General features: G+C 41.9%; 1 protein-coding gene across 1 annotated transcript in view; it reads right to left on the reverse strand.

The window, feature by feature from the left end:
* Positions 1–2647: 2647 nt before the first annotated feature.
* Positions 2648–21844, reverse strand: part of LOC308282474 (potassium voltage-gated channel subfamily KQT member 5-like) — a gene marked incomplete at both ends in the record, with an annotated part of 140949 nt that continues 121752 nt past the window's right edge. Inside the window, 10 exons of the mRNA XM_080722827.1 lie at positions 2648–3895; positions 4817–4943; positions 7795–7902; positions 8287–8418; positions 9351–9462; positions 11826–12045; positions 16936–16966; positions 19107–19201; positions 20766–20861; positions 21231–21341. Of these exons, the coding sequence (XP_080578953.1) occupies positions 2648–3895; positions 4817–4943; positions 7795–7902; positions 8287–8418; positions 9351–9462; positions 11826–12045; positions 16936–16966; positions 19107–19201; positions 20766–20861; positions 21231–21341 (2280 nt within the window). The remainder of the gene's footprint in view (positions 3896–4816; positions 4944–7794; positions 7903–8286; positions 8419–9350; positions 9463–11825; positions 12046–16935; positions 16967–19106; positions 19202–20765; positions 20862–21230; positions 21342–21844) is intronic.

Consider the following 21844-nt stretch of genomic DNA (forward strand, 5'->3'; position numbering starts at 1 on the left):
CACAGACAGACACACACAGTCACACGCACACACACAGCTGAAAACATTGTCCATCTCTGATGGAGATTAAAATTACAAATAGTGGACAACGCACATCAAATTTGATGCTGATTGGTCTGGCGGTTTGCCAGATTATCTCCAGACACAGGCAGATACAGGATTGTGTAGGCCTACAGACAGACAGATACAGAGGCTTGTGTAGGCCTACAGTGTAGGCCTACACAAACACAGACAGACAGACCCTCTAGATGGCTAGACCCCTGCAGAGCCATGCTGTAAAAAACAGAATGAAGTAAGCCATGTCAAACTCTTGCTAGAATTTCTTTTATTGACAAATGAGAATAAAGGTGAATTTGCATGTTCATGGAATTACAGTCTCTATGCAGCTATCTGAGATTATTACTTGTGTGTAAATATGTGCACATAATTTAAATAAATTAGATTAAATGAGACAGAATGTTGACATTTTTATGCAGTAGCAAGATGTGGAAACAAAAAATGTCAAAATGCCCTAGTCATAATGAGAGAAAATTAAATCAAGGAGGTGAAACCATTGGAATTTTATGAGGACACTTAGGGGGGGAAAAAATGCAAATGTGGAACTACAGAAGCAAGGCACCATTATGTACTGCACATTTTGTATACTTCACATTAGAATTAACTCAATTAAGGTCAATTTACCTTCCAATCAAATCAGTATGCTGGCGGCCTCAAGTGGCAATGAGAGGTAACTGTTTTGATATTTTCACCACCACTCTTACATGAGAAGCTGAAGCTTGGGAATCGGGATAAATGAAGATTATAGATTTACAGCATTTTAATTGGGCTAATCTTATGTTTCCAATCCCGTATGTGATTTTTTACATTGATAAACTACTTTTGCTTAAAAATCTTGCATAATGCAGCTTTTGGTAACAAACTTCAAACGGCTTTAATTAATATCCACTTGATTTGATTCAACAAGGTGAATTGACCCCTACAGTATCTTGCCTCACATAATCTGGTAAAGCCTTTAACGTGGATATTCACCCTTCAATGAGGTTCCTATTGGTATGATGTAACACTTGGCTGTTGTTTGGCTTACAGTGTAAGTGTCTTACATCTCATGTGGCGTTGTACGGTACATAGATAATTGTAAGACATCCACAAGTCTTACCTGATGTACCTGATTCTGTACCACAGCAACAAAACGTTGTAATCTTCATGATATCACATTGCTTTGCACTCGACCAAATGTTCCTCCACTGATAAGAATAAGGATATACTGTAAGTGATACATTCTACATTATGTCCACTTCAAGAAAACCAAGTAAACCCATATTATACTTTATGGGAAAATATATTTGTTTAACTTTAAACAAAAAACTAAATTATTATAAAAGTAACAATGTTGTGTACACCTTCCCCTTTGTTTTTAGATCAACTGCTTTAAAAGAAAAAAAGAAAATAGAATAAATCCACTGACATTGAATTTTTAGACCAAGAGATTACATTCAAGATGTGTTTAACTTTTAAACAACGATTGTTGTGCATCAATGGGTAAACCCATTGATGCATAATTGACCTTTAAGCGATACAACATCTGAACTGACCTTCTACTATAGTGTGTGTGTGTGTGTGTGTGTGTGTGTGTGTGTGTGTGTGTGTGTGTGCGTGTGTGTGTGTGTGTGTGTGTGTGTGTGTGTGTGTGTGTCCTCATAGCCTACTGGCCGTAGTGACACAAAACATTGCCTTTAGAGTTGACACGTACAGCAGCCTGAATGTTTGTTGTGTCTTTCAAAGGAGCTCATTCTTTCTGTTAAAAACAAAATCTGAGTTTGGAGCAGGATTTGAAATGAAGAGTTACATTCCAAATTTAGATTTGTACCATGTGAAAATAAGTGAATTTATTCATACACATTAAATCAAGCACAATTCGTTTTTAAAATGACAGTACTTTTTAAACACTAGTAGGCAACCCTGGATGATGATATGAGACATTGATGGATGAAATTCAGATGAACCTCTTATTTTTCTACTATTTCTTTCCTGTCTTTTTTATTCATATATATTGCAAGCAGATTCTTTACGTATAGCACATAAGTAAAGAACATACTGTACCATGTTTTGGCAACATTCACTTGCCATTAACAATTTTGAACAACCTCAAAAGCCTGTCTGGGCCACAATACCAGATTTACATGTTTTATGCATCAATGGACTCGATTGATTCCATTGCTGAAAATGTATTGTTGTTTTACTGATTACAATGAAGGGTAAATTATCAAGAGTTTATTGCCATGAGGCTTAGCTGTCAACGACTTGCATTGCTGGGTGTAAAGTTTGGTTACCAGCACTTGTCACTGAAAACATGCAGTGCACATGCACATGTCTTAAAGTCATTTATCAAGCCACTGTTTAAACAAACAATATTTCATTCTGTTTCCTTCATACTGTAGCTTGTCTTTGTTTTGTCAGTCATAACGTTTTTTTTTTTTTTTTAAAACTCATGCAATATTTCATGTAGATCACCATGTACGAAAAATACTATGCTCTTTATCAAATGAACTGACATCAAAATAAACAAACCAGCCCACTTTTCCCCACAACCCCCCAAAAAAAGATACAAAGTGTCTCTGTGTGGTGAGGTGTTTGCGTTGGGCCGTGTCTATTTTAGCCGTACATGGGGTATGTTCAGGGACTCAGTACTGCCAGCAGAAGGGCTGGACGTGTGACCACTGCCTAGACTTGGGTTGGAGCCCCTGGCCCCTACTCCCGCCCTGGGCCCAATTCTTAGCAGTTCTGAGGAGTAGGAGGGGGCCTCAGCATTCACCTGGGGGATGAAGCCGAGGCCCTGTGCCTCGATGTCCCTGTCACTGATGAAGAGGTCCTCCTCCCCCCACCCACTCACTCCCCCACGACGGACGCCGCCCCCGCCTCCCCCAGGGTCCTGTCCACTGCTGTGGAAGCCATTGGGGGAGTCACTGCCAGTGCTGGGGGACGAGAGACTGTGGCCGTGGTGGGGGTCCAGAATGGCCACCGGGACCGCCTGCATCAGGTCCTGCACCGACACAGACTTGCCCAGTCCTCGGTCTACCTTGCTGGGGCCTGAGCAGCAACCCAAGGCCAGGGGCACCAGGGGCTCCATCTCTAAGCTCATGTGTCTCCTCCAGCAGCCGTCGTCCTTAGTGTTCAGTCTGCCATTGCTGCTGCCGCTGCTTCTCCCCAGTCCTCTGCCCGGCAAGGGGAGGTCCTCCACGATGCTGTTGGCCTCCACCAGCTCGCCTAGACGTCCACAGAAGTCCTTCACCTCTGACCTAGAGTTAGAGTTGATGGGGCCAAGAGTCCGGCCAGAAGGGGGAGGCGGTGGAGGCCTAGCAAGCATCGGGAACCTGCCGTGGAGGCTCCCTCTGCCCCCACCACTAGGGGCACTATTAGGAGTGAGAATGGGTGAATGGCCCCCTCCCATCTCTTCACCGACGCCCTCAGGCGTTGCTAGTTGAGCCTGGGGATGGTGGTGGTGGTAATAAGGATGATGGTGGTGGTGGTGGTGGTGGTGAAGATGAGGTAGGGGCGTGGGGCTGAAGGAGGAGGGCCCCAGAACGGAGGGCGGTGTGGAGGCCGAGGCATTGAGGTTGAGGTTCATCTCATTGGGCGGCGCCAAGATGAGCTGGAGTCCTCCTCTGGAGAGGTGGGAGCTGGTGGAGGAGCGCGTGGCACAGCTGCCTGTGGAGGTCACTGCACCACTGCTGACCTGGGTGGAGCAGGACAGATCCTTGCTGAAGACGGAGTCAGAGGTCTGCTCCAACTCAAACAAGGGCAGAGTGGACAGAGTGAGGCCCGAGGACGAGCCTTTATGCAACACCTGACGATAGGTGTCCAGCAGGGAGTCCAGCTTGGACTCAATGGACTGCACCTATGACAGGGCAGAAGACAATGACAGAGGAGCAAGGTTAAATGGATAACTAGAATTATGGTTCTTACCGAAACAATTGTGGGCTCGCTTCAAGCCAAAAAATAATGGCTATAAAAGAACAAACGGTCAAGATCGCAGGCAGTGCTCTCTTTGACGTTACTGGTGTAAAATGGTTATCGAACTACAATGCAGACAAGCAGTGTTATTACATGAACTGAACTTCTGGCTGTCGACTAGACGGACACAACTTAATCCACAGCCTGCTGTCCAAGGCTGATTTTGGATTCGGAAAATGAATTAAAGAAATCCTCCCTTCAAATGTTCTGGGTCGCTATAATCACTGTTGCAGGTCGCCCAGCAGCAACGTTTCACCATGGCATTATTGTAACATAAATGTTCTTGATCTGAAACAAGGCTAAATAACATGGGTCCAATGCATGGTCCAATGGGAGGAGGCCAACTTGTCGGACGGGTGGATTCAGCTGCGCAGTGGTCCAATCATCACAGTAGGGGAGGGTTTTTTGCGAAAGGTGACCTTTCGCAAAAAACCTTTCAAAGGTCCATTGATTCTTTTTTGAGCCACAGCTCCAAAATATCATAATCTCGTCCACAAGGCCTGCAGTTTGCACTGGAAAAACATGTGTGCATGGCATTACTATTTCAAGAAACTAAATACAAGCAAATGTTTATCACTCCCAAAGAGAGAGAACTACTTCATATATTTACATTATCACCGAATGTTTGTGTACTTGCAGGGTAAGTAAGACTACAAAAAGTAAATAGACAGACAAACAAATGAATAAACACGTTGACTCTGTGATTCTGGTGTGTTGAACTCGAACTTGAAACCAACTCAGAGAAGAATAGAGAAGAAGAAGAAATAGAAGAGAATAAATGTACCAAACGGTACCAAATACTGACCTGTCGCTCCACCTTGCAGACACGACCCATCATGCTCATGTCCTCCAGAATATCCCCATCAGATAGCAGCTTCTCTCTGATCTTCTTATCCAGAGGGATCTGGCCCTTCCCAAGTATCTGGTCCACTCTGGAGCGCACGCACAACAAACACACGTGCACGCACGCACACACACACACACACACACACACACACACACACACACACACACACACACACACACACACACACACACACACACACACACACACACACACACACACAATTGGTCAGGGATTATTAGTAACAGAGGAACGTAAAGAATGGAAAGAAAATTCAAATCCAAAAGGAATCCCACACAATGAAAGAGGAAAAATAACATTTAATAGCAACACAATATGCACATTATTATATTTTGTGTGTACCATCACTGGATTTGATGGATCTGCTGAATTAAAAACATACATATACTGTAGCTTTGTCAACATTACATCAAGAATGGTGAAGGCAGAAGGCTTGATTAAAGTGTCACCAATCGGTGTCTTGGTAATCAAGGTGATCTACTATGACTATAATACAGTATTACAACTGTGCTGGTGACTCACAGTCATAATGTAGATAGACAGTCTAGTCACGGATCTCCACCTATGGAGATCCCTGCTCATACACATAAAGTAACGTCATGGACAGACCGGCCCATACGGGGAGATATGCACGTGTGTCATGTTTGCACCGCTCACATTTTGAGAGCAAAGGCTGTATTTTATAAACCTCCCCATGCCAAGAACTGCCAAATAACCATAGGCTCTGCTTGTGGCCCCCTAATGGTCAAATGCCTTTAAAAGAAATTTAAAATCAGTGTGAAATCTTGCAGCTCACTTCTTAGTGGGGGCCACGCCCCACAAGCAGGCATATAATGATGTTAGTTGGACTCTGATCGGGCTGAAACCTGGTCCAAACTTGGAGACGTACGTCACAGATAACTATATCATGGATGACTGAGATCATAGGCTGGCCTCACGAAGTCACACTATTCTATTTTAGTGTAGTAAAATATGAGGTATTTTATACATTTCATTATTTTTACAGTATGGCTCTGTAAGAGTTTAGCCGTCTATGAGAGGGTGTGTGCGCTTGTATGTGTGTGTGTGTGTGTGTGTGTGTGTGTGTGTGTGTGTGTGTGTGTGTGTGTGTGTGTGTGTGTGTGTGTGTGTGTGTGTGTGTGTGTGTTTAACTTTGTTGAGTTCATCTCCACATTAGAGCCACACTGTTCCCATGTAGATCCCAAGATCCACATGATTGTATTTTTATTTCTTGATGACATGGTATATAGTATGACTTTCAGCGGGGCAAAGGCTAAGCCATCTAGAACAATGTTTGTCTGTCTGTCAAAGGTAGACCTGAGCTCAAAGGCTTAAAGTTCTCCTGGAAGCTGCTGACATTTTTCTCTGATTATCTGTCACACAGTGTCACAGGGACACCTTCACCAAGTGAAAGCACTGAGGTTCCAAATGGTAATAACAACACATTTAATCTACAAAGTACTACACAGATAGCTTATGAGGAAATAGTATAAATACTGGCAAATGTTTTGTGCACGCATTATTATTTTAAGATGTGGCCTACATCATATTGCAGAAAAACATAATAAAGTTATCTGTCTTTATAACTATACCGGTAGCTGCCACAAGCAGCAGTTGCGCAACGCAGGCATAAGCGAGCACCACAACATACATAACAGTTGTCAGCATCGCAAAAGGATCTCGGCTTTCGTCAAAATGACTCCTACCAAATCCAATGAGGTTCAATAGAAGCAGGTTAGTGAAGCCTGTTTGTGGCTGAGCCCCAAAAAGAACAATTCATGAGCAATGAATAAACCAAGGAAGACATATCATGCACGTTTTGGCTATTGAATCAGGTCATGCTCATTAGATGTGGAGAACATGCTTACTACAACATTAAGGCAACACCTGCCAGTATTAGTGAGCATGCACAGTTTACCAAAGGACAAACTTATTATGTGAGCTACAAGTGAAAGGGCATTAAAACCAAGATGGGAAACTACTATATGCTTTACCAGTCAGATTCACAATTTCCGCATGCAATTAATTACTGAAGGCAAGTGGGTGATGATGAAGAAAAAAACAACAACCTTAGAAACCATTGTCACAATGTTCCTCTATTTGACAGGTATAATTTCCCATCGTAGTTATAACCCCACCAAGGAGGTTTTGTGACAGCATAGTGTAAATCAGACAGGCAGCAGTTATAATTAGGGATGGAGCTTGTTCATTTTTATTGATAATGAGCACCTTATCGATCCTTCTTATTGAGTCGGGCTTTTATGGAGCCCACAATTCAGCGTTTTCTAATATTTTGTGGAAAGATATGAGATGACAAATTCAGAAAATAACTGGTATCTTTTTTTATTGGCCATTTGTTGCAACTTGAGTTTGTTGCTGACAACCATCTATGAAGATGACAATTGACAAAAGTAACAAATATCATTAAAACAATCATTCATTAGTGTGTAATAAGTGTTAAATGGCTTTATATTATGGATAGTACTGTAATAATTTCTTGACGCCTCTTGTATTGATTGTTTAAACATGACATCATGGGTCGCCATGCTCGATAACAAGCTTGATAAGCCCAAAGCTTATTGATACCGGGTACTCAATAATTCTGTTTTCGGGTTATTGAGCTACCGTTGTTTAGGGCTCCATACCCAGTTATAATTAAGATATGAGGCGGGTTTAGTTCAATTTACTTTCAATTCAATCAGTTCAAAATCCAGACTCAAGCTACTCATCATTAATTTATGAAAGAGTGCGCATTATCAGTAATTGAATCAATAAAAATGTTTTACACATTGGATATTGTGTATTTTAGATGTAGTAAAAAAGGAGTTCTTAATGTCTTTGAACAACAAATTGGATTGTTGAATAGGATGAATTGAAAGCGAAAAGAAGCCATCCCTGGTGTGAGGGGACATTCTGACCCCTGGCTGGAGTTCTTTCTGCCCTGGCTGTAAAAGACGGACAAGGAGGGGGAGGAAAATGTCTTGGCTCGGCTGCTCAGTGACTGTGGCCCTACTATCGTGTCCAGCCTGTGAGGGAAACACACACGTACAGTACATGTACACACGTGTGCACTCACACACACACGCAGGCACGCAGGCATGCACGCACACACACATGCCCACACACCCATGTACAAGTAAAAATGTTAATGAAGACATACAACTCCACACATGCACACTAGTAACACACACACACACACACACACACACACACACACACACACACACACACACACACACACACACACACACACACACACACACACACACACACGTACATACACATGGCACATACATACATATGTACATGACACACACAAAATCAGGTTCAACTTCAGTACAGCAGAGATGGGAAGTTCTAGTTAAAGTGATAACATGATGACTGTCATGCAATGCAATCGATGTTCCCACCTTGTCTGCAGGCTTTTGATGCGACACAGCATGTCCAAGTGACCAGCAGAGTACTGCTCAATCACATCCTTCACGTCGTACGGACGCAATGTCTCTTTGAACTTCTTCTTCGCCACATGGAACTTCATGATCCTTGACAGGCAGACAGTGGAACAAAAACACAGCTATTCAAACCTCGGCCACTAGGGGCTACTCTCAAACAGGGTCCGTAGCAGCTGCCTCAACCTGGAGACATTTAAACAGTTTACAAAAACAAATCTTAACTTATTTTCTCCTGCTTTTAAATCTGCTCAAACTATATCATGGCACGCCAGCTCCCGTTTCCTCAGACAAACATACACAGTCAGGCATCTGGAAAATCATTTCGTAAGACCTTACATAAACATCCTCTGAAGCTGTAAAGGCCTATTTAATGGCAGTGGTTGTGGTGCTGGTTATTTAAGCTGTGTGTGTAAATGTATCTCTCTGACAAAGCAGGGACTGGGATTCATTCAGTTTCACTGCACCTGTGGAACCATGGGGTCAAACATGGAGCAATGGTTTTAAAAAGCACAAATTATAAAAGACTAGAGAGAGAGAGAGAGAGAGAGAGAGAGAGAGAGAGAGAGAGAGAGAGAGAGAGAGAGAGAGATACACGCACTGTTTATAGGAATGCATTAAAACCAACTGTACATTATGATGAAAACCCCCCAAAAAAAGAGCAGAAAAAGAAAAACAGCTACATTAAAACAAAGACAAAAATCTGTTCAGACGTTGTGATTTTTGACCTTTCGGTTTGGACACAAGAAATCATGTAATCTCCCTCTCATGCCCATATTTCCTGTCTTTCATCACTGCATCCAATCAAATGAAGCAGAAATGGCACAAAATAAATAAAAAAAAACCTGATTGAATCCCCAGAGACCTCCCTTTATTTCAATCAAGGGAGCTGCTGTAAAGTGTGGGATGCAATCAGGGTTTGTTTACACGCAGCCTATTTGAAAACCATGAATAAAATAACTAACCAAACCTATATTGGTGGCTAGAGGACTAATGCGTGTGGGCTTAATGTTGTTTTTCCTCACCTGACAGCTCTGATGACAGACTTGACTGAAGGCAACAGGTCTTCTACTGATATCTCACAATGACAGCCCTTCTCATCGAAACCATCCTCGCCTCCCATATTAGAGTCTGTTGCTGAGGAGGTAGATAGAGTTAACATTGGCCTTCAACATTGTCTGACTTACTAAAGCAACTTACATACAGTAGACCGATACATCACTACAGCTAACTGATTGAATTGAAGAGGTCAATTAAATGATTACAGACAGAAAGAGAGAGGAGAGGGGAAGGTGAGAGACAGAGAAGGATAGAGATTGAGAGCGACAGACAGACAGACAGACAGACAGACAGACAGACAGACAGACAGACAGACAGACAGACAGACAGAAAGAGTTCTGAAAGAGAGAGAAGCTGATTCAAATCTTTTTCATGGAGGATAAGAAAGAAACTATTTTGTTGACGTGCTGTCATAAAATGAGAGTCAGCAGTAGCGTGGTACAGGGCTCTGGCCTGCCCTCAGATATACTGCCAACAAGCCACATTCATCACGAGACAAGCCTGTTTATGGATTTCTTGAGTTACGACACACTCAAAGCGTAGGCAGAAGGTTACAAGTGTCGGACTGCAGAGTTAAGCAATTTTTCCCAGTCTAACAAAATAGTGCACATTGTCCCTATGTTAACACCTGCTAATGTAACACAAAAATAATGTCTGTGTTTGTATAACTATAGATGTACATTTTTGCTCAAGTGTAGTAAACGGAAATGGGAATCAGTTCCTTGCGAAGCATCACATGAAAATAGAGACACGAGACACTGGCAAAGTCATAGCACACAATGCACATTAATTGGACATAAACATGACTTCCAATTAAGCTGCATGAACAATACGTATTGCCCACCCACAATCACTAAAACCTAGTAGATGACAACATCTCCGCAATAGTGAATAATCGAACAGACTTTTCAGCCCGTTTGGTTTGGCTAGGTTTGTTATTGTTTCCACTCCACCACCAGGCCTCAGCCAGCTGACTAACTTTTAGAGTCTTGTGGCTGCTAGAGTGCCACATTCCCATAATCCATCCATCTATCCAGCCAACTATAGCTACCAGCCAGCCATCACCCTGGCAGACCGGCGAGGCAGGCACTGCTATCCCTGAGCCGGGAAATGGAGAGGTATTAACATTCCTACGCTTGGCTGGCTGGGTATCTGGGCAACGCCAGCTATGGTCAGTTGATGATGGGGGCAGTGGTCAGGTAGTAAGCCTCAACAACATAGTGAAAAAGCCTGAGAACCCAAAGGAACTGAGTTATTGCCTGCTCCGGAACTACAAAGAAACTAGAAGCAGTGCTCTTCCAAGCACAGGTCTCCATCAGGTCAGGTATTAGTTATTGTGGCCTCCTGGTGGCGCTAAATGTGATAAGGGTGCCAAGTGTTCTTTGGCCTTTAATGCATGCATGATTTGAGGAATCTTTATCCAAAAATGAGTTTGGCAAAAGTTGACCAGCTGGTGGCGCTATAACAGGCCAATATGAAGAGTGTAATTTGTTCATTGACCTAGTGGGCATGTGCATGCAGAATCTTTCTGTAATCACAAGCTGCGTTCATGATTTAAGTAATTTTGTTCAAAATGGACCAATCCTGCAAACTTTGGAAGCCAATGTTAGCCAATTAGGATGGAATATGGAAAATCGGAGAGATCCATGTCGATCACATGACTGTAGAGATAATGTCTACCAATTTGTGTGATTTTTTTTACAAAATCTGTAGGAGTAGGACTAGGACTGGCCAAAAGTTAGTTTTGCAAAAATCGGCCTCCTGGTGGCGCTAGAACAGGCCCATGTGAAAAATGTGGGGCAGAGGTTCTGAATTGGCATCCAGGGACTGAGTGTGCACAGTTTGGCAGCGACCGGGCCAACGGCGCCGGAGATTAGCTGGTAACATCACGGACGGAAGGACGGATGGAGGCGAACACATAATCTCTCCCCATGCCTTTCGGCTGGTGGAGACAAATTAACTTATTTGCACACTAATGGGTTTTTGAGTACAGATTAGTGCCACTGCATGACTTTAACATTCCTATGAAAGATTGTTTGTTTCAATACAAACCTGCAGTATGGTCACCTTAAAAAAAAAAATCTTTCTAACCCATTACTTATAATACTGGTTTGTTTTAGTCTCCCTATTGAATTTCCAGTGCCGTATTCTCGACGGTCTAGTTACTGTAGCAGATAATGTTTCTCCAAGACATGAAATGGATAATACCCACTATTTCACTTTCAAGTGTATAAACACTGGAAAAACACTAGCCAAAATGTATCATTACTACAGACACTACTGGCAATCTGGCATTGGTGTTAGCATGGCCTGTAAATCAATAAATGTTTGTGATACCTATTATGGCCTCTTTTACGGTTTGAGTGTCACATGTTGCAATGACCATGTATATAGTATACTTTATAAATTAATTGTAAGAGTGCTGAAGTGAATCATGTCACCATCAGTGGTAGAGCGTGACTGGCTCTTGAGGCGCAGTGAGGGTCTGAAACGTGTGCGGTCATTGAAGCTCCAGCTCTTCTGCACCTTGGCAGGGCTGGTGCTGTCCGCACCAGGCTCAATCACCGGGGAACGCCGATCGTTCATCGATGGCGGCTGCCTGCTCTTGACGCTCTGGCCACGAGGACTCGCCAACCGCACTCTCTCCTTGAAGCTCAGCTTCTGGCCGCTTGAGGGAATAGCATGAATAACCAGAGAGAAGGACATGGGGAATGACAAGAGGAACAAAGAAATTAGGAGACAAAAATGGATGCTGTGATGTACATGAACTCTAATCTGGGGCAAACATTTGGCCAAATGAGCTGATCTATACAGTCTATCGCACTGCGAAGCATTGTGAGTTTATAGATCGGCTAATTGTCTGTGAGGATATTTAGTGTAGAAGGTAAAAGGGCAGGGGCCGAGTAGAGAGCCCTGTGTGACTCCGGCCATCTAAGAATATAGGGTTTAAGTTGTTAATAAGAGGTAAGCAGCAAATCAGATAATAATAACATATACATAACATTAATGCTGCAATTACAGGAACATACTCTGTTTTATTAGTCTTTCTAAAGCAGTGGTTCTCAAAGAGGGGTCCATGGACCTTTTTTGAGAACTTGTTTGAGAACCACTGTTCTAAAGCATCAGTCATCACATCAACTTTGTAGAACAAATAAACTCTAGTGTCCCCATTGTGGCCATGACATAATAAAGCAAACATTTGGCAAAAACAGGTGAATATTCTGCAAAAATAGTTAAACATTCTGCAAAAATGTACAAGCCTCTAGAGAGGCTATTTTCAATATTTGATGTAACACCAAATCGGATTTAAGTGTTTAATGTACAGCAGGAAAAACTGAATGGGTAAAAAAATGTAGACAGCCACAAAGTTCATTATCACCTACCTGGGGCCAGGAGAAATACAAAAACGATTCATTATTTAACAGGATCTGTAAACTTGCATAACTATTCTGAAAGCGAACATGGTTAAAAAAAAACAAAAGGCAACAGGCAGAAGTAGTGCATCTCCCAGGCAAAAACCTAAAACTCAACAGGATATTTTTTTTATGAAACTGAAAACTTGCATAACTATTCATGAAAGCGAACATGGTTAAAAACTAAAAGGCAACAGGCATAAGTTGTGCGTCTCCCAGGCAAAATCGAAAAGAAGGCAGCTTATAAATTATTATAAAGGCAAATGAATTGCCTCAGGCCAGAATCTCAATACATCTCCTATGAAGCTCCAAAGGCTTTCACTAGATGCCCATGCATGGATAATTAGTTAGGCATTCCCAAAGAAAACGACAACATGGGAGTGAGTAGGGATGCCGTGTACCTATGTTTCCTTGTTGTACACCTCCTCAGTAGCTTCTGTTTATTACTATGAACATTACTAAAAGACCAAGGGGAGATAGAGATACGATGATGTGTTACATGATATAGAAATAGAGAGGGAGAAAATGTCTACCCATGTAATATGCCTCTCCACTCTCTCTCACTCTTTATCGCCTGTTTCTTTTCATGCTCTCACTCACTCTTTGAGATTCAGAGATCTATACTTTACTTCAGGGGTTTTCAAAGTGGGTGACGGGGCACCCCGGGGTGCCGCGACGGCAGTCCAGGGGTGCCGCGAGATCATTTGATAATATTTGGAATCTCTTTGGACACTTGAAAAAATATTTAGTATCATTTTAAACCTGAAGTACAAAGTTATTTTCAGTCAGTTCTAACCAAAATGGCTATTATCTCAATGTTTTCCTCGCAACATAATCACTGTCGTCTCCAAGTTTCAAATGTGTAAGTCTTTTGGTAAAGCAAAGCCCTGCTTCATCATACAAGACTGTCGTACAAAACTAGCGAAAACAGCCGATCTACAAGCACACAACGCCTCGCATCGCGAGGTGTTGTGTGCTTGTAGATCTGCTGTTTTCACTATAAGATCATTTAATAGATGATTAATACAAAATGAACAGTTTTGGACATACAAGGTTTCTATCCGACAACAACGATATGCTATAAATATAAGGTGCTGGGAGTGAAAATGATAATGTAGGGGTGCCTCGGATTAAAACAATATTTATGGGGTGCCCTGAGACAAAAAGGTTTGGGAACCCCTGCTTTACTTAGTATTAAATGAGAAAGTGGACAGTCAGATGGAGACAGTGCAGGGGTCGGGTACACATTCTAGGAAAAAGGCACTGCCAGGTTTCCAGGCCAGCAAATGCACATGTGGTGTGGGACAAGGGGATATTAAGTACTTTCAACCTGGCATCCCTATTTTAGACAAAAAGATTTTTAAAATTCTTCAAAAACAAAAACAACATTGTGAGGTTGTTGATCGGCTATTTTCTGCAAAGATATTCAGTGTAGAGTGATAAAAGCAGGTTTTGAAGCAGGTCTGTTTGATTTATTCATCCATTTATGAATTATATTTGTTCCACTAAACAATAGTATTTAATTTGATATACCACTTCATTCCTCATGGTTGTAGTTTGTTTCCAAATTTAAATATCCTTTTGATTAACAAATCCTTTGATTAAAATTACTTTTCAATGTTTTGACATTTTTTTTTACTAGTTTTAATGCATTTTAAAGTGAGGATTGATTTGAAATGTCCAAAAATATTCCCTAAAGAAAAGTTATAGTAAATGTGGATTCAATGTGAATATCTAGTTGAATGTGATAAAAGGCTATAGCTGTGAGTAGATAAGGATGTGTTTAGACCAGTACTTTATCTCTGGGCACAACTATCAATGTTTGCAGACGTTTGGGTGTTTTTTCTGAAGCAAAATATGCTGATCCTGTCTCAGCTATGTGTTCCATTAAAACGATTATTGGTGAAGTTCCACAAATATAAACTTCTTAAGTGTAATGAGTGTTTTTATTGTTCTCTGAAAGTCTTTACAATGTCCATTCAGTCATGGTCTTCAGTAAAGGGGGATATACAGTATAATTACTTTATTTATTTATCCCCATTACACCAGACTCTGGCGCATAGGGCAGCACCAGAGTTTCTCATAGATATACAGTATAAGAGGACGCTTAATTTGATCAAGAGGAGTTTCATTTTGTGAACCACTAACACCGTAACCTCTCATCACCAGACTTTCCAACGCAGAGGAAAGCCTGGTAATAGTTCTAAACCAAGCCGTGTGATCCGGTTTAGAAAAACAGAAAATCCATCTGGAGGTTCTGGTGTTTTTTTCCGGTTGGCATTGTTTTTGTTCCCCACATAATGCGAAATAAATACTTTATTCTCGATAGTCGTGCTACAAAACTAAACGATTATACAAATTTAAACACATTTTAAACTAGAGCAATCATTTTGGAGGTGCTTCTGGTTGGTGGTTCCAAACACCTGATGGCACAAGGTTATTTTCGCTCTGACCGAATCAGAAACAGGTACTGATCCCAGGCTACACTAACAAACACCCCATTTGAAAAAGACATTGGTGACTCATGCAATACACCTGAAGCTTTACACAGAAATCCCTCATTTAACTAGGCAAATGTAGCTTGACCATTGCAACAAATGCTCTAGTCATGAGAGTGATGATGGCACATTGATAGCTACACTGTCAGATTTGTATCCTGTCTCTGAATATCTGCATTGGCACACTAATGTTCATTTAACTTGAGTGCACAAATGGACTTGTAATTTAACAAGAGTTAAAGCTCTATTCACATTCTCCAGAGGTGTTCAAGTTCATGTGGAATGAATTCCATCCAGTGGCTTCCTCTGAGAGCCTTGGGTCTGTTTCTTTTTCCCTCAATGCGTATAATATGTAGAGTTTCTTTTTTTCGCCCCAATTTAGTCGTTATGCCAATTAAGTCCTTCCCCCTCTCTGTGTGTTGTCACTGCTGTTGTATCCTAATGACTCACCTGCTGGTGAGGAGCCCCCAGCAGCAGCGGCGTCAGTTCAGAAAAAGCTAAGGTATGGCAACATGACTGGTGTCTTCCAAGACACCAGTCATGTTGCCATACCTTAGCAACAAGCACGATTACAGTATATTTTATTATTTCACCCTGTAGCCAAGGTATGGCAGCTGCCATAGCTTGCCATACCCAATTGACGCCTCTGCCCAGCAGGAGGAAACAGAGTTCCACCCAACACTCCCGCTAACAGGGCCTGTAGGACTATGTGCAGTGACGATTATCACCCTCCCCATCGGGCTTTCTGGATGCACCGTGGTGGATTCGAACCCCTAAACTCGGCCATGGTGGGCAGGTAATTTACCACTGTGCCACCCGAGCGCCTACTATATGGATTATGTCAAATTTGAAAATGGCTATTTGTTTAAATTATTTGAACAACAAAAACAACCTCTTCAACTTTCCTCAGGTTTCTGAGGTGTGTTGGATAACTTGGATAACACACACACACCTGCATACACATGCACGCACGCACGCAAACACGCACGCACACACGCACACGCACACACACACACACACACACACACACACACACACACACACACACACACACACGTGTGGGTGTGCTGATGTTTTTGGTGCAGATTAAACTGACTGCAAGAGTTAAAGAAGAAGAATGAAAGAACAAATCCCAAGAGGATTTATAAAACAATGAGTCATGGTGAGTGCTGCTTGGTTAAGAGGCTCCATTAACATTTACATTTCATTACGACCCTGAACAACTTCTCTTGGAACAGATCATACACCTCACTTTGTACTCTCGGCACTCACATACTGTATATCTCAATTATGCAAGTGAAATACTTGCACTATTGAGCCCTGCAAATGATAATACAAAGTTAGGATAGACTACGTCCCCTAGAATGGAGGGACCATTGCTCTGTGATTGGCTAGTTCACTCTTAGGTCAACCGGCTGACCAAAGGTATAAGTCAGTGACAGATTCAGTCCGTTTTTAGGTGTGTTGTGGGGCCAGACAAAAACTAGATAGAGTCTGTTGAGTAACGGAACTGAATCAAAACTTCACCTGTTTAATCTTTTGCCAAGTGAAGAGGAGAAAGTCTGTGTATAATAATGATATTGAAGCACAATGCAATACACTGTGTATAGTAAGAAGGAATGTTCAATAGACAGCAGGACAAACCTTGTGGTTGATTCTCCCTGGTCCTTCCTGGGGTTTGACAAAATGAGAAGAATACAGAAGAGGACACATGAGGTTTATGTCATTCAAGTCTTCACTGAACTTTCACCAAAGATTCTGCAAGACATAGATGGAACACAGGCGTTGCCATCAACTGTTCCATTTCGTCACTGTCGGGCAGAAACCTTGTATCTCCAAGTTTCAAATGTGTACGTCTTTTCGTAAAGTAAAGCCCTGCTTCATCACACAAGACTGTCGCACAGAACTAGTGAAATTCCAATTTTCCAAAAATTGCTTTTATAGTTTAACACTTGCATTCCAATGTTGTAGCTTTTTTTCCTTTTTATAATGCCTTTCTTGTTTTGCCATGGATACATGGATAATGACTACACTATGACTATAATGTATGTGGATATTTTACATAATATGTACAAGCACACAACACCTCATGGTACGAGCCGTTGTGTGCTTGTACAGATTGTCTATTTTCACTATTTTAAACCATTTTTTAATTAAAATGATAAATACAAAACGAACGGTTTTGGATATAGAAGGTTTCCACTCGACAACAACGATTTGTCAATGCAGAACACTAGAGGGGAAAGATAACACTGAAGTCAGGTATCAACAAAGGAGAAGAATCTGAAGAGAAACCATGCTTACTACACAGGAAAACCCATGCATGCTGACGCAGTAATGTCCAGGCAAACTAAGAAGCACTAAACAAGAAGAGCAAGCAGTGACCAGACCCAGGGGCGTCACAAGGGGTAGGAAAGTGGGACTGAGTTACCAGGGCCCAATGTGGAGTAACTTTAGCTGTTGAAAAATAGCAGATATACAAGCTCACAGCGCGGCACGCGAGCTTGTAGATCTGCTATTTTTGAAAAGTGGTGAAAATGTGTGCAAATCTTTGAATATGTATTTTTTAAGCGAACATTTGTAACTCAAATTTTGCTTCCGGGGGGGGGGGGGGTCCATGGAACTAAATATTTTGAGATGGGGTTCCGTGGCCAAATTCATATCATTTTGGGGGTCCTTCACATGAAAAAGTTAATTTGAGCATCGCTGACATGGAAACATGGGTTTCTTGCACACATTTTCACAATTTTTCAAAAATAGCAGATCTACAAGCTCGCAGCGCGGCACTCGGTGCCGCGCTGTGAGCTTGTATATCTACTATTTTTCAATAGTTAACATTCATGGGGGGCCCGCAGTGAATCCTTGTACCCAGGGCCCAGAATTTGGTGTGACGCCCCTGACCAGACCACTGGTTCCCAAACAGTGGGTCGAGACTCGGGACCCATTTGTGGGTCACAAACACATTTTTATGGGTCCCTTAACTTTTAGTTTTGTTCTATTTTTCATGAATTAAAAAACAAATTCAATCATTTCAATTACGTCATTTCATTAAAAGAAAATCTAAGGTATTCCATAAAGTGAAAAACACACACACACACACACACACACACACACACACACACACACACACACACAGACACACACACACACACACACACACACACACACACACACACACACACACACACACACACACACACACAAATTAAAATAGCTGATCTAAAAGCTCACAGTGCGTGTAGATCTGCTGTTTTCACTAGTTTGGATTCCGGGCAAACATCTAATTTCTCTTTTGGGTCTTGAGCTGAAAAGTTTGGGAACCACTGGACTAAACTATAAGGATTACTGATTGTTTTTTATTCCACGAACAGTGGATACCGCAGGCTAAATTGATTTCATGCCCGTAAAATAATCATGGAAATGTTTAGACTGATATAGGTCAAGATTACAATGCAACCGATTTGTCATGGTTACCATAATGGTCCCATATAACATAGTCTGATTACAATTACGGATTTACTTTAAAATCACTTTAATTAGTAGAGAGAGAGAGAGAGAGAGAGAGAGAGAGAGAGAGAGAGAGAGAGAGAGAGAGAGGAGAGAGAGAGAGAGAGAGAGAGAGAGAGAGAGAGAGAGAGAGAGAGAGAGAGCAAGAGCGAGTTAAAAACACTGAGACAAATTAACATGAGATAAAATACAAAACGACCGCCTCCAAGAAACTAAAACAATAAATTGTAAAAGGATGCAGAGAAGGTTTCTAGAAGTGGTACAGACACCAAATACAGACACCAGCTGCCATCGTTATACCTACTTTGTCGGGCTGCAGGTATGCAACGCCTTCAAGTGAGGTTTCCAGGTAGCAATGGAAACCGAGTGTTCATCAGCCGAATAACTACGCCAAACACACTGCATGCAGAACACACAAAACCAGGGAGGGAGAAAAACAGAAAGAAAAAAAGAAAAATAATTAGACAAAAAGAAAATGAAATTAAGTGAGAGAGAAAAAAAGGAAGAGGAAGAAAAATAGGGGGAAGAAGTAGAGGATGGAAATGCAAAAAAAGAAAGAAAGAAAGAAAGAAAAAGCTGATTAGTCAAAACAAAACAACAGGTGCGTCACACGTCTGTGGTCTGGGCGGAGGGCAGGCATGGATACATGCCTGTGGCAGGGGAGGAGGCTCTCATAGTGTCGCCAGGTGGCGTCCAGGTATGGCCTGGCGCCGTCCGTGGAGTAATAACGCCACGCAGCCTGGGGCAGGACGGGAAGGGGCGGGTGGGTGGGGGCCCAGGGGAATGGGGCAGAGGAGGAGATGAATGGGGCAGAGGAGGAGAGGAATGGGGCAGAGGAGGAGGGGAAGCAAATGCAGAGGAAATGAGGGGAGAGACAGAGAGAGAGGATGGTGGAGTGAAGGTTGTAACGGGGATAAAATGGAAGCAGAGGGTAGGAGGAGGGTGTGTCACAGAGGTCGATGGAGAAAACCAGAAATGAAGGGAGGAGGTAAAGTAAGTATGGGTGCGGTGGAAATTGTGGTGGAGGGTGAGAATGGGGTAAGAGAGGTAAACGTACTGTATGAGGGGGGAGTTGAGATACACGAGGAAGGTACACAGTCAAATCCGCAGGATTCATTTATCCATTCATAACTCTGAGAGTGTACAACTGAAGGCTCTCTCAATTCACCCTTTGTCAAGTCCCGCCCGTTGTCCCGCCCCTCTTCACACCCATTGGTTGCTGTGTCTTGGTGGGACACTCGGTGGGACACTCCATCCACTACCATCGAAATTCAGTTGCTTCTTATTGTTATCCTGTGTGTTCAATTCTAATTTCAAACTTGGTTTCAGTAAAATGGAGCTGCCTCTGTGGCAGTATAGTGACTCGGCGTGTTTTTAAATGTTTTTGTTTCTCCAAAAATTATGTTTTAGCAAATTAGTCAGTCAGGGACCAACCAGAAGGCTAACAAAGGGTGAATTGAACGCTCTCAGTGTAATAATGAGGATTTTACTGCATACGGTGAGGTCAGTCACATTCAGATTTCAGGGTGCATGGAGACATGGGAGTGTGGAGAGAGCCGAAAAGGGGGTGAATGGCAAGAACAGGGTTTGCTAAACATGTGATTTCATTTTTAAACAAAGTTTATTTTCTTTGCTGCGTTTCTTTGAGATTTTATAGCATCTAGAAGTCCATAGGCAGAAAAAGAAAAAGTATTAGGCTATATTGACAGATGATTTTAGTTAATCTGATTGTTGATCAGTTTACTTTGTATTATGCTTGGGACAACAGCAACAATATGAATAACACACCTTGAGGAATACATTATGCATTTTTTAAATAATGTAATAATCTTTTGTCACAGAAAAACAGGGAGAGAGATGACTGTGTGCAGGGGTGTCACAAGGGGGGGAACAGTGGGACTGAGTTACTAGTACCCAGGGCCCAGAATGTGGTGCGACACCCCTGACTGTGTATACTGCTTACCTGGATGAGGCAAGCAGCTGGGTTCCTCCTCTTTTCAAAATGCTTTTGTCTGTGTTGCTCCTGGACTTTTAGGGCAAAGCCTGAGCCCAGAATACCCTGGGCGAAGGTAACAGTAAAAATGATTATGGAGGGTGAAGACCATGTCTATCCATTATGTGCGCTGATGAAGAACATATATTACATCCGTGGACAAATATCAATAGTGAAATATCTGGACATTTGGACTGGAACGTGACATTTTAAACTTAACTTAGTTTACAATTTAATTGTTCTTTACATACCACATCGAATTTAAGTTCAATTCAAACTCTGAAATGATTTTAAAATGTAATTTTATCCTAAATGGCTAAAATCATGCTTATAGTAAATAATCTGTCAGAACAAAAGGAATGTCACTTATTGATCTAAAAATATAATTCATCAGTGTGAGGCAGAGAGAATGTGAGTAGAAGTGCTGATACTTACTGCTGGCAAGGCAAAGAAAGAGATGCCGAGCAGGGCAAACCCAGCAGAGAGCATGCGTCCTGTCCACGTCTTTGGTGTCTTGTCCCCATAGCCGATTGTTGTCAGCGTGATCTGAGAAAATAAATCAGTTCAGTATAATATGGGAAGAAATAAATTATTCATGCAGATTAATATGCATAATTCTAACGTGGAAACTAAAGTCTTCCACATTAGAATGCAGTGTAAGCAAAAGGAATGGAGTAAAACAATGTGTGCCACTAAGTTGGGAGCAGCTCTTCTTGCAAAATGCTGATATGGCTTACTTTCATATCAACATCAACATATCTGTCTTTGTCCTGTTCTTTCACTATCTATCCGGATAGGAAGAACAGAACAGGACAGCATTTAAGTATACAGCAGATCTGATATAGAGACAAGATTTTCTGCTATGCTTGCTCAGATTGTCGCATTCCATACCATGGCTGAGACTCAGTACTCAAATGTTTTCCCAAATGGTATGAAAATGACTAGGGCTGGAAGAGCAATGAAACTTTAAATATAAATTATGAAAAGAATATGAAAAATTGCTGGCGAAGGCACAACTTCTTGACATCTGCTTTGGCAATCATTTATGT

Source organism: Nannobrachium achirus (genome assembly GCF_963921795.1).
Source record: "Nannobrachium achirus genome assembly, chromosome: 3".
NCBI lineage: Eukaryota > Metazoa > Chordata > Actinopteri > Myctophiformes > Myctophidae > Nannobrachium > Nannobrachium achirus.